Below are 13,441 nucleotides of genomic sequence, written 5' to 3'. Positions count from 1 at the left end.
ATAGCAGATCTACAAGCTCAATGTGTCGCATCGCGACGCATTGTGAGCTTGTAGATCAGCTATTTTCAAATGTCCAAAATGTATGCAGAGCTGAAGTGGTTAAGTAGGTTTTGTTATAATAATCAAAATCTGCAAAGTAATTTTTTTCAATTTTTTAGCTTCGACAATTTCAAAAAGTTCAAACAGGTTGGGGTCATATACAAGACCTTACATGGTCTGTGCCCGCCCCCCCTAAGGGAATTCATTAAAAGGAAGCCTGAAAGAGGAATCAGTACCAGAGCAACCACTCGAGGAGATTGTGAAGTGCCGCACCGGCAAACAACCTTCGGTCAAAATGTCCTCTCAGTACAGGGTTGTGTAGCATGGAATGGCCTTCCTCTACATATAAGGGATTGTGCTACATTTCCATCTTTTAAATTCAATGTGAAAAGATGGTTGCTTGAAAACCAAAGCTGCAACCATTTGTGATCATATTTTAGGGTTTTTTAGGCTATGTGATGTAATGTAATTGTATTTCACCGTTTGTCTGTTTTCTGATGTTATTGTTTTTCTGTTTTTATGTTTTGTGTGAGGACTGCGGATGAAAATTAGCATCTTTGCTAAATCCGGTGTATTTACGTTCATGTGACGTTCATTAATATGCTCTGTCCTGTCTAAATAAACAAATAAAGTAAAGTAAAGTAACTAGTAACTAAAGTTTTCAAATAAATGTAGTGGAGTAAAAGTACAATATTTGCCTCTGAGGTGTAGTGGAGTAGAAGTAAAAGTATTGGAAATTGGAAATACTCAAGTAAAGTACAAATACCTCAAAATTGTACTTACCTAAGTAAATGTACTTAGTTACTTTCCACCACTGGTTGTTTGTTTGTTTAGAGGTTTTGAACTTTATAGGTTTTGGGGTAAATGTATGCCCTAATTCCTTGCACAAAGAGTGTCGCACAAAAGTATAGCAAAAGCAGTCGATCTACAAGCTCACAACGCGTGGCCCGGCAACTCCTTGTGAGCTGGTTGTTCTGCAATTTTTTGGGGAAAATGTTAGAAGTGAAAGTGGTTAAAGGTAGGGTAAGTGATTTACTTTGGTTAAAATAAGTGTTAAATAGCTCTATATTCTGATAGTACTCATTGCTATAGAGTGTTTGTTCAGTAAAAGGAGTCTCCCATGTCTCTCCAGCTCTTTATTAAACAGAAAATGCATTTTCAGTGCTCTCTCCTGATTGGCTTAAATGTTGTCACCTACCTGAAAATGTACTATATTCTGTTTACTAAAGAGCTGGAGAGACCCCTGTGACCGAACAAACGCTCTGTAGCAATGATTACTATCAGAATATAGTACTTTAACCTTAAAAAAAACAAAACAAAAAACATATCACTTACCCTACCTTTAAAGGTAGGGTAAGTGATATTTTTGGGTTAAAACAAAAAGTATTTTGTTAAAAGGTTAAAATACTATATTCTGATAGTAATCATTGCTATAGAGTGTTTTTTCAGTAACAGGAGTCTCCCTGTCTCTCCAGCTCTTTAATAAACAGAAAATACATTTTTCGGTAGGTGTCAAAATCTCAGCCAATCAGGAGAAAGTACACATTTTTAAGCTTAATTTGTATAGTGTTCCAGTTCCAATTTTGTCTGCTCATTTTTTAGTGTCATCACTTCCAATTTCACTTGTTTAATCTGTATCCTGATTGGGTTCTCTGTCCTGGTTGGATAAAATTGGAAATGAAACTGAAACTGAAACGAAAATGCATTTTCTGTTTAATAAAGAGGTGGAGAGACAAGGAGACTCCTAATACTGAACAAACACTCTATAGCTATGAGTACTATCAGAATATAGAGCTATTTAACACTTATTTTAACCAACGCAAATCACTTACCCTACCTTTAAGTGTGTGTTACTTAATGCTAACTACGTTGGATCAATTGGAATATTTTTTATTAATTTGTTTCTGAAAGGAAACCGTTTTGGACATACAATGATTCCATGCTGTTAACAGTAACAGGAATTATCGGCACTCACGGACATGTCCTTCAGGTGCTTTGATTAAATTGGCACGAGTAGCAAAAAAGAAGAAAAAAGAAGAAAAAAAACTACTCGTTTCAGCACAAAGCCACTATAGTGAAAAGCAGATCATTCCTCAAGGGCGTTCGTTCATTTCCATCAAGGCTTTAGGACTTGGCATCCTCTGCACAGAATCACTGTGACCACATTAGTTGGAAGAAAAGCCTTCTTTGAACGGCTAACAGGCAGAGAAGGGATGCCGTGGCCTCCCTCACTGCACTGTTTGTCTGTCGGCAGAGGTGGAAAGAAATTAAGTTCATTTGCTTAAGTACTGTACTTAAGTATCATTTTGAGGTATACATACATTAACCACTTCAGCCCTATATACGTAGAGACATAGCAGATCTACAAGCTTGTAGATCTGCTAGTTTCAAAAGATTTTTATACATTTGAAAACTTGAAATGGGACATTCTGCATAATGAGAACTTTTACTTTTGTGAAACACACTTTTTTAAGTACATTTTGATGCCAATACTTTTGTACTTTTACTCAAGTATAATTTGAATTCCGGACTTTTACTTGTAACAGAGTATTTTCATATTGCAGTATTGATACTTTTACTTCAGTAAAAAAATTTAGTACTTTTTCCACCACTGTCTGTCGGCCACGTTCGGCTAATCCGAGGCGGACCAGGTAAATGTTCCGACTTTAGTTGCACATTAATATATACATATTTACATGCATATTTTAGCTGTGACATTTAAGTATTACCAGATTGCTACAGTACTGTGGCTTTAGACCCAAACAATTATAAAAACAACTGAGGTTTTTCTCTTCTGCTGAAAAATGCCCATGAAGACTAGCTGTGGGTCCCATATAATAAACAATAAAACATTTAAATAAATAAATACAAATAAGTATAAATGGTCTTTTGAATGATAATTTCTCAAAATAATTACACACACGAGTAATTTTCCAATTCCAAGTTGTGTTTAAGTGTGTGTGTACCCCAGAGAAGCAGTGCCAAGATTAGTTTTTTAACCAAGTTAGTTGGTAAAAACCAAGATTAGTTTTTTAACCAAGTTAGTTGGTAAAAACACACACACACACACACACACACACACACACACACACACACACACACACACACACACACACACACACACACACACACACACACACACACACACACACACACACACACACACACAGCTGTCCTGGGGAGCGGGACAACAGACAACATCAAGTGCCTTCTCCGTAGTGGTGTAGAGTACATTTAGAGTACATTTACTGAATATATGTACTTTGCTTGAGTATTTCCAATTTCCAATACTAACCTCTACAATTAATTCAGTGTAACGATAGTTCATGTAGACACGGAAGGCAGAATGTTTATATACTTCATTCACTCTCCCCGGACCCCCCCCATTCGCTTACAAGCTTATACAGTTGTACTCCTTTAAGGCAGTACGTTCAACCTCTTGTCATTCTCATTCGCTACAAGCCAACTCACTCACACCCTCATACCCACAGTGCAACTCTGGCGGGTCATTTAAGCAGCTTCTGCTCTCTGTTCATTCTACATGCTTAGCTGTCATTGCAGGTTGTACAGAGTAGGTTTTCAAATTCCATCCACCTCCCCGGCCCCCTCCCTGTGGCATTTAGTTCATATTGTTATAGGTTGATTCTGTGTATTGTACCGGGGTTCTATGTATTATATCTGTGTATTGTACTGTGGTTCTATGGATTGTACTATGATATGAGGTAGTTTAATTAGGCATTGAAGGTTCAATGTTTATGTAAAACTGTATTCATGCTCTGCTCTGGGGGTTTTGTGATTGAAGATCTGTGTCATGTTTGCACAGGGAATCTTTAATATCACAAGATCAGAGTCACACCGCCAAACTTGAATGCAATATCATTGCATATATGGTAAATGGTTAATATGGTAATGGTTAATAAATGGTAAATGGATAATTAATGGTCTGGTTATTTCTGAGCTGAAGTGTCTAAATGAATTTGAAAACTTTAGTTGTTATGTCTCTCCTTTCGTAATATGATTACTTATGGGATATCAGCGCCCCCTGGCGATGCACAGAGCAATTTAACACATGGACTCCCGCGACAATTTCATTGGATAGGGTCATGTTACGCGAAACCGGTAGTCCGGAAGGAGTATAAAACCCCTCGTGTAACAGGAGTACGCCCTCTTCTTCACTCTGCACAAGCGAATGCGCAGACATAACAGCACAACAGCACGGAGAACTTTGCTCGATCCCAACAATCCCAGAGCGAGGGCACGGAGTGCACCTCTACGGGCGTTTCGAGATAAAAAACGTTTCGTTTATTAACGCTCCCGCGTTACTATTATTATTATTAATTTATTTTCCTATCCTCTCAAGTTTTTCCCCGTGTCGGGCTAGCTTAGGCTCCTAGCAGGCTAGGCAGCAAGCTAGAGCGCTAAGCTAGGCTAGGTGGCTACCTAGCCTTATCCTCGCCACGTGTCGGGAACAAAGGATAGGATGGAGGCTCCAAAGATCTGCGGCCTAAGGGGCTGCAGCCTTCTGGTGGCGGCCGATGATCCGCACCGCTTGTGCATCTCCTGCCTGGGGCCGCACCACGCACTGCTCGCCCGCTACCATCCAGCCGATGAGGACGCCTGCCGAGCATGTGCGTGCTTCACGGTGTTCCATCTGGATCATCGGCTGTCGAGGGCCAATGTCCGTGCGGCCTCGGCGAGCGACGACCGCGGCGGCCTTCCCCTCGCAGCCAGGAGGCCTGCAGCACCGCTGGTGGTTCCGCTGGTGGCCCAGAACCTAGGCGCAATGGGCCCGCCGCTCCACGCCGCTCCGAGGGCCAGCGATGCTACTCGGGACCGGCGCGAGGTCGCCCCAGGGGCCTTAACCTCGTCGCCGGTCCCCGCCAGTGGCGCCCCCTGCTTCCCCCTCCGCCTCCCTTCCAGCCTGGGGCGACTCGCCGACGCCCGAAGGCAGCATCATCTTCTCCGATGCCGGGGACACTACAGGTGACGCCGACATGGAGGAAGGTGGGGAGGAGGAGGAAGAAGGGGAACTCACCTCGTACCAGGAGGTCCAGGAGGTGACGATGTCGAGCCCGGGGCCTGTCGTCCACCCTGCTCCTGCGTCAGAGGCCTCTACCGCGGGCAAGCAGCCACTCGAGCCAGTATCGGCTATATTCAGGCGGGCCATCGTGAGATGCGGCCTGGAGCAGCCGATGGAGGCCCTGAAGGTGGCAGGCGCAGCCCCGGTTCCAGGTTTCCAAGGTCTGGCAGCCCTTCCCCCCAAACGGGTGGAATCTAAACTGCTTCCCGAGGCCAGCAGTGTCAGGAATGCCCTGCAGTTCTCGTGGGCAGAAAGAGAGGAGCCATCCAAACTAGGGTTTGCGACAAAGCTCGTCTCTGCTGCAGACCTGGGGGTCGCCGGCCTTCCCCCGATGGACCAGGCTCTGGCCAGGAGTCTCGGGGACGGCAAGCCTGGCTCCGTAAAGTTCGTCGATGATAAGCCCGTCTTATAGGTTGAATCAGGACTTAGCCTTTTCCACCATCAAGGTGTACCTGGCAGCCATTTCCGCTTGTCACGAGGGGTTCGATGGCAAGACGGTGGGCCATCACCCGCTGGTGCGTCGTTTTATGAACGGTGCTAGGCGGGCCAAGCCGGTCAACAGGCCTCTGTTCCCGAAATGAGACCTTGCGGTGGTACTGGATGCACTCTGCCGTCATCCTTTTGAGCCGTTTGAGTCTGCGGATCTGAGGATCGTGAGTCTCACAATGGTCCTCCTGGTGGCCTTGTGTACAGCCAAACGAGTTGGTGACATACAGGCGCTTTCGGTGAGCCCAGAGTGCAAGAGGGTTTTACTGAAACCCAACTTGGCGTTTGTGTCTAAGACTGGAGTGTATAGGGCCCCAGTTGAGCTGGGGGCCTTCCACCCTCCACCGTTCACGTCAGTGAATGACAAGAGGTTGCACTGTCTCTGTCCAGTAAGGGCGTTGAAACGTTACCGTCAGATGACGGCAGCCAGCCGTGGGTCGTCTCAGCTGTTCGTCTCCTTTTGCCGGTCTGGCCAGAGGAAGGCGGTGGCTAAACCGACCTTGGCCAAATGGATCGTGGAAACAATCAGGTTGGCCTATGAGAGTAGTGGCTCTGTAGTCCCAGAGGGACTAAGGGCTCATTCTACTCGGAGTGTAGCTGCATCATGGGCCCTTTACAGGGGGGTATCGATGCAGGAAATATGCTCGGCGGCAAACTGGTCGTCTCCTTCGAGCCTGGATGTGGCGGCATCTGAGATGGCGCACACAATCTTGGGTTTGGCTGCTGGATCAAGCCAGGAGAGGAGGGGGCAGGTCTAAGGACATGCCTCTCTTCCTGCTTGTTCTTCTTATATGCCTCTCTTGGACCAGCTAGGCTGAAGTCCAGGGGTGAGGAGGCCCTGTTATCATCTCAGTTGAATGGGACTTGTCTGTCCATTGGCTGAAATGAGGTGGACGGTATGTCGGTCAGGGCCTTACCTTCGGGTACCTTTTTCTGCATCCTGGCATGAGGGTCTCGCCTGAGTGGCGGGACTGGGTGCCAGGTGCATGCAGAAGGGTAGGGGGGTCAAGAGTTGGATCAAGGGGAGTTTATGGGTCCCATAAGTAATCATATTACGAAAGGAGAGACATAACAACTAGAGGTTACGTAGGTAACCCCAGTTTTATTATCTCCGTAGTAATATGATTACCTAATACCCCTTTCTGTGCGCATTCAGCGTGCTGAGAGAAGATACTAGAGGGCGTACTCCTGTTACACGAGGGCTTTTATACTCCTTCCGGACTACCGGTTTCGCGTAACATGACCCTATCCAATGCAATTGTCGCGGGAGTCCATGTGTTTTGCTCTGTGCATCGCCAGGGGGCGCTGATATCCCATAAGTAATCATATTACTACGGAGATAATAAAACTGGGGTTACCTACGTAACCTCTAGTTACAAGTTACTTTGTAGATTTTGATTATTATTACAAAACCCACTTCAGCCCTATATATATTTCGGCCATTTGAAAATTGCCGATCTACCGGCTCACAATGCGTCACGATGTGACGCATTGTGAGCTTGTAGATCTGCTATTTTCAAAAAAAAAAAAAACATTTGTGAAACTTGTGAAATGGGACATTTTGCATAATGAGTACTTTTACTTTTGTACTTTAAGTACATTTTGATACCATTACTTTTGTACTTTTACTCAAGTACATTTTGAATACCGTACTTTTACTTGTAACAGAGTATCTACATTGCAGTATTGATACTTTAACTTCAGTAAAATATTTGAGTACTTTGTTCCACCACTGCTTCTCTGATACACATGGAGTCACCTGCTGCTTCTTTACAGGGAGGAGAATGTGTGTGTGCGTGCGTATATCCCACATATAATTAACCAAACCTTGTCAGCCAGTCAGTCAGTCAGTCAGTCAGTCAGTCAGTCAGTCACACGGAAAGACCGTCTGTCCCGCATGGTTCTCCTCAGCGGATCTATTGACCAATTGATCTCAACTTGCACACGGGCATTGACCATTAGCACGTAAGCACAAAATGACGGCGCCCGTTTTTCATGGTGCATAGCACCTGCCGAAGCTCACAGCGAAACGCGCTAACAAAATCACTTAATGCAGTAGTACGTTGTCCATCTCCGGACCGGAGTGTGCAGTCCCTTCCTTAGCATAATTATGTCCTTAGCCTATGGGAGGTCCATCCTTCTTTACAACACACACACACACACACACACACACATATATATACATAATATATATATATATATATATACATATCCGGGGGGAGGGAGGGAGGGAGCGCGCGTTTAGTAGCACGATCGGTGACATAGAAGAAAACAAGCACTCCTTTTTCAATCCGACTGGTTTGTATATCTCTGCTGTCCAGCAGCAACCAGCTAACTCCAAAACGCTCATTTTTCAGGAAATGAAGAAAACCTTATATATTTTTTAAAACAAAGCAATACTGCCTCATCAAAGTTGGTATAGTGACTTTATATATTGTCAGATACTTGCATGTGTCATTATATTATCAACACTTTACCCAAATCCAGCTCAAGTGGAGTTAGAAGTTTTGTCCGAGCAGAAATCCAGCCTAAGTGGAGCTAGGAGTCCGAACAGCTGACAATAGCTCCAATCGCTGCTGAGGGAGAGGTTTCAAATGGGTCTAAATTCCCAAAAGCTTACAATGGATCTCCAAGCTCACAATGCATCACAATGTGTAAATTAATGCCCATGACACTTATTATATAGGCCTACAATAAAAAAACAGGACTTTAAATATTACAGAAACTTCTGCAAAGAGGGGTTCAAAGAGTTGGAGTTTGAGTAGAACTAGCGCGACAGAAATGCTATGAACTAATTTATTGTGACATTGCTCTCCTCATTAAACACTTCATAGATTTTAGAAATAGAATTACTTGTTTTCATAACATTAAGGTCAGTGCTAAATTTGATAAACAGGTACACTGCATAGTTTTAACAGACTAAGGGGAGAAAAACCTGCTGCCCCTCCTCTCACAGCGCAGTGCGCACTGCGCTGTGCTGTGCAACGACAGCAGTAGAGGAGAGAGGGGGTGTTGCGTGGATTTGACGGACAGTTTGAGGATCCAATGAAGTTGGGAGGTTTTGTCAGAGGCGCTTTTTAATACTTTTCATTGGTTCAATTTACACAGACATAAAGGGTGTTCAATAGCGTTGATTTATTTTTAAAAAAAGCTGAAAATTGAGTTAGCTGGTTGCTAATCTCTCAAGAACAGATTCTGCACTGCGTTAGAATCTGTCGTGAAGGCTCGTCATAACATGTACACACTGGGCTACAAGTGGGCGTGCCTTCAGATCAGGAAGCAGGCCGCGCTTTACCCAATCAAATGTAGTGGGCGGGATTCACATGTCCGTCGATCTTTCCCCCTCGAAACAAACCCAAACTAATTTAACAATAGCGTCCGCGGAGCAGACAAAACCACGGAAAGATATTCACATTTTAACTTACTCTTTCATCATAGAAACAAGTGGGCTTATAACCAAAACGATCCATGTTCTCTGGGAGAAGTGGTGTTAGTGTTCCGTGTAGAAATATTGTTAGTGGGAATGAAAACATAGTGGCACCCACCGGAAGGGAAAGCTGAAGACAGACCTAAACCCCGGTTTCCTTGTGCACTAGCGTTACGTTTTCTTCCGCCCAGAGCCAACAGACATAGAACAAACAGCAGAGGGCGCTGTTTTTCATTTTCAGTTGGCGATGGGTTCCCAGATTGGCTGGTTGCTGCTGGACAGCGACAATATACTCTTATACATTCTGTTTGTCTCTTAGTCACTGCTTCTATTATCTATCTCATCCCCCCTCCGGGTTTGTATGGAGTAATGTCCACGCATTGTCCTTAACGAGCTCATTAACTTGTTAAAACATCGTTAAGGGACAGTTAATTGGTTGTCCATTTGTAATTTTATCATTGGCTAGGCTCAGTGGAAAGCTAATGACTACTACAGCGGCTGCACGCACGCACGCACGCACGCACGCACGCACGCACGCACGCACGCACGCACGCACGCACGCACGCACGCACGCACGCACGCACACACACACACACACACACACACACACACATGCTTAGAACCAGAGAGATGTACATACACAGACCAGGCGGTTACTCCTATACTCAACTAACTGTGTACAGTACATGATCCTGAGTTCAACCAATCAGCTTTCAATGCTGGGAGGATTTTTCTGACCATGACCAATAACATGATGGAGGGGTGCATTATGCATACTCTACTTACAGATAAGGAGAGGAAATGAATGAAGAGAAGAGAAGAGAAGAGAAGAGAAGAGGAGAGGAGAGGAGAATTTAATGTTCTCTCTCTCTCTCTCTCTCTCTCTCTCTCTCTCTCTCTCTCTCTCTCTGGCACACACATATGCACAGTGGATTATGGATTAAATTGGATTAAGGCAGGCTGGATTCTGTCTGCCTATAAAACCTATAAGGGCTTATGTAAATATAACTTCAGGTTGAATATTCATTCAGATTGTGTGCTGAGAGATGCATGTAAACCATGAAACATGCAGTGACATCATAGCATGTTGCATCCGTCTTCAGATGTACTAGAAATCGAATATGCACTAAAAGATCAACTATGAACCACTTGAACCCTTGAACCCCATCACTATTCAAGGGGGAACATTTTGCCAAAAATAGCCGATCTACAAGCTCACTGTGTGACGTGACCTGTTGTGAGCTTGAAGGTGGGCTATATTTTTGGCAAAAAGGTTTGTTGTAGAGGGAAAAGAGCAACTCTTGTGCAGTTTGCTACTGTAAGTATAGAGGGTTTAAAGGTAGGTTAATTTTCTCAGGTTAAAATAAGTGTGAAATATCTCTATACTCATTGCTATAGAGTGTTTATTAGGTTGCCATACAGGGAGGCACTTGGCTCCCATTTTACAGAGTATTTGGATCGACCCAGCCGGGGATCAAACCACCGACCTCCCACTCTCATGGAAGACACTCTAACCACAAGGCCACTGAGCTGGTATAATAATGATTACTATCAGAGAATAGTGCTTTAACTTTATAATAAAACCCCAAAAAAAGTTTTAACAACAAAAATAGGCCTGTCACTTACCTTTAAGTGGTTAATTAGCTATGAAGAATTCTAACTACTCTAACAACTCTGAGGGACTCCGCTCAACAACGTACAGCGTTTTAAGTTGTTAACTGCACATTGCTAACGTTGTAGAGATATTTAATACAATGCTTATTGTTGGACAGCAGTCTGTGTGTGGTCCAGTGTAAATTTTGACAGCAAATTTTGATATAGTTTTAGTCATAGTCTTTTGAATAAAACTTCACTGAGGTTTTATTCATATTTTAGTCATCTGAAATGTTTCACTTAGAGTCAAATAAATCTACAGTTGACAGTTTGATTTAGTTGACTAACATGTATTTTGGCAGGCCTTGATGGCATCGTAATGCCTCTTCTATACTTAATGTAGCTAATATAGCTATACCGAAAATAGCCGATCTACAAGCCTGTCGCAGACGCGTTGTGAGCTTGTAGATCGGAATGCAACACCCACACACACAGTATTGGATCTCTCTCCTGGATCTCTTCTCCACCAGTCCCTCCCTAACATTTTCATCTAGTTTTTATTTGTTGACAAAATTGTCAATATATTTAGACATATTTTCAGTCATCATAGCTAACTTTTATTTAGTTTTCGCCAGTGAAAAAAAAGGTAGTCGACGGACATTTTTCGTCATAGTTTCAGACAAAATGAACACTGGAAACGACTTTACAGACGGACAAGTCGACTTGCAAAAATCTGAAGTCGTTAAAGCCCTGGTGTGGAGGGTACTCAAAAAAGGAAGGGGGACTAGTATTAAGCCCTGGGTGACACCCGGTTTAAGTGTTAATCCAGATTCTGACCAGAGCTCCTTATAAACACAGGCCACGCCTACCTGGCCAAGTTGAAAGCGTCGTCAATGAGCCCCGCCCTGTTGCCAACGGAGATCAGCTGGAGAAAGAAACAAACAAGATAGGATGTAGAGTTACTTCATGTGTTAGCTTGTTGCTAATCATGCCCAGAAGCAATGGAGGAAATTACATGAACTCAAGTGCTGAATGTAAGTACAATTGTGAGATATTGCTACTTTAATTTGCAATCAATTGATTGTGTTCCGGCTTGGATCAATAGAACAAAAGTAATTGACTATATTCACACAGCGGCCATTTTGCATCATCACATCATGTGCAGGTTGGGAAGAAATGCCACCCCAATTTCATTAACTTAATAGCAAAATGGCCACCATGTGAATATGGTGAATAGACTACTTTAAGTAAAAATCTTATTTATCGGTATCACAATGAGAAAATCTTAAAAAAATTTATACTAATGTTATGTTATCAATACAATCTTAAGTGTTTTGCCAGTTATGTGGGAGCCGGGTCCACCAGTGGACCACAGCCCACATGTTGGGAATCACTGGACTAGATCACTTGGAAATGCATCCAAGTGATTCATAATAACTGCAATTTAAATGATGATTGATTTCATGGCCATCTAGTATGTGGTAGTTCTGAATTGGACAAATCTAATAACTTAGTTTTCTCTCTAAACTAAATACAAATTACATCAAAATGAGTAACTATTTTAAATGATTATTTTAATAATTAAGGAACACTGCTGTCACACTGTGAGATCTTGAGTTAGATAGTGATGAGTGAGTGAGTGAGTGAGTGAGTGAGTGAGTGAGTGGTGCTATTTGCTTCAAAAAGCTTTATACCATATATGTATAATATACATGTTATATATTATATAACATGTATATACATATATATATATATATATATATATATATATATATATATATATATATATATATATATATATATATATATATATATATATATATATATGTATATAACGACGCAATGTGACATAGCTCTGTTTAACACAATGCTGTACCCCCTCCAACTGTATATACTTCCCCCATTTTCTTAAACTATTTTTATAATATTTTGACATTTGCTTTGGCAATGATGTAAAGGTATGCTTTCTCAGGCCAAAAAGCTCCTTTGAATTGAATTGAACTGAGTGAGTGAGAGTGAGTTAGCGGGCGAGTGAGCGAGTTTACCTCGAGGTTGTTGTGCAGTTGCTGAATCAGTAGTTTCCAGTTGTGGAGGTCATAGTTCACCCTGAAGTAGCCCGTCTGGTTGATGTTGCCTAGCAACCAGGTGTCCTCATCCATTCGACCAACACTGTGGTTTTCTGGGAAGTAAAATCAATAAATCAGACACACACGTCTCTGTCTGTCTCCCATGTTTCTACCCAAGTCTCTCTGTATTTCATATTCCTCGAATATGAATATAAAACTTTTAGGCACAGTTAAGCACTTTCACAAAATGTTACGAAAGCTGCTATTTTTCATACTTTTGCGCGACACTCTTGTGCGACAAAGTAGGCCATTATGTTACGAAAAAGCAAAAAAAGAAACAAGATTTCTGGCCCACAGCAATGGTATGCTGTGCAGCAGATGAGAGAAAAAAGGATAACATTTACAAGTACAAAATTGTTGAATGAATCATGCTTATCTGTGACATGCTTGCTGCAGCTCCTCCATTTGTTACCATAACAACATGATGGAAATTGAATTAAATGATAATCATTATTAATCTGTTCTGAAAAATATTTGGATTAAAATGAACTTAATCTCTCTCTCTCTCTCTCTCTCTCTCTCTCTCTCTCTCTCTCTCTCTCTCTCTCTCTCTCTCTCTCTCTCTCTCTTCCTCTTCTCATTCTTTGGGGTTTTTTACATAGTTGTTTTTCTCTTAGTTTTAATGGAGGGGTGTTTGTTTTGTTTTGTTTTGCTGCGATGCATGGCAGGGTATCGTAATTGGCCCTGTTG

At 42.6% G+C, this 13,441-nt stretch overlaps 1 protein-coding gene across 1 annotated transcript in view; it reads right to left on the bottom strand.

Annotated features, from left to right (window-relative positions):
• LOC308079979 (thyrotropin-releasing hormone-degrading ectoenzyme-like) overlaps positions 1-13,441 on the bottom strand; it is a 206,088-nt gene that overhangs the window by 23,220 nt on the left and 169,427 nt on the right. The window contains exons 13-14 of the mRNA XM_080421657.1: positions 12,671-12,804; positions 11,495-11,550 (exon numbers count right to left, since the gene is read on the bottom strand). Coding sequence (XP_080277783.1) covers positions 11,495-11,550; positions 12,671-12,804 — 190 coding nt within the window. The remainder of the gene's footprint in view (positions 1-11,494; positions 11,551-12,670; positions 12,805-13,441) is intronic.

This window comes from Gymnoscopelus braueri, assembly GCF_963280865.1.
Source record: "Gymnoscopelus braueri genome assembly, chromosome: 23".
Taxonomy (NCBI): Eukaryota; Metazoa; Chordata; class Actinopteri; order Myctophiformes; family Myctophidae; genus Gymnoscopelus; species Gymnoscopelus braueri.
The sequence above is the reverse complement of the archived record's forward strand: the minus strand, read 5'-3'. Positions and strand labels throughout refer to the sequence as shown.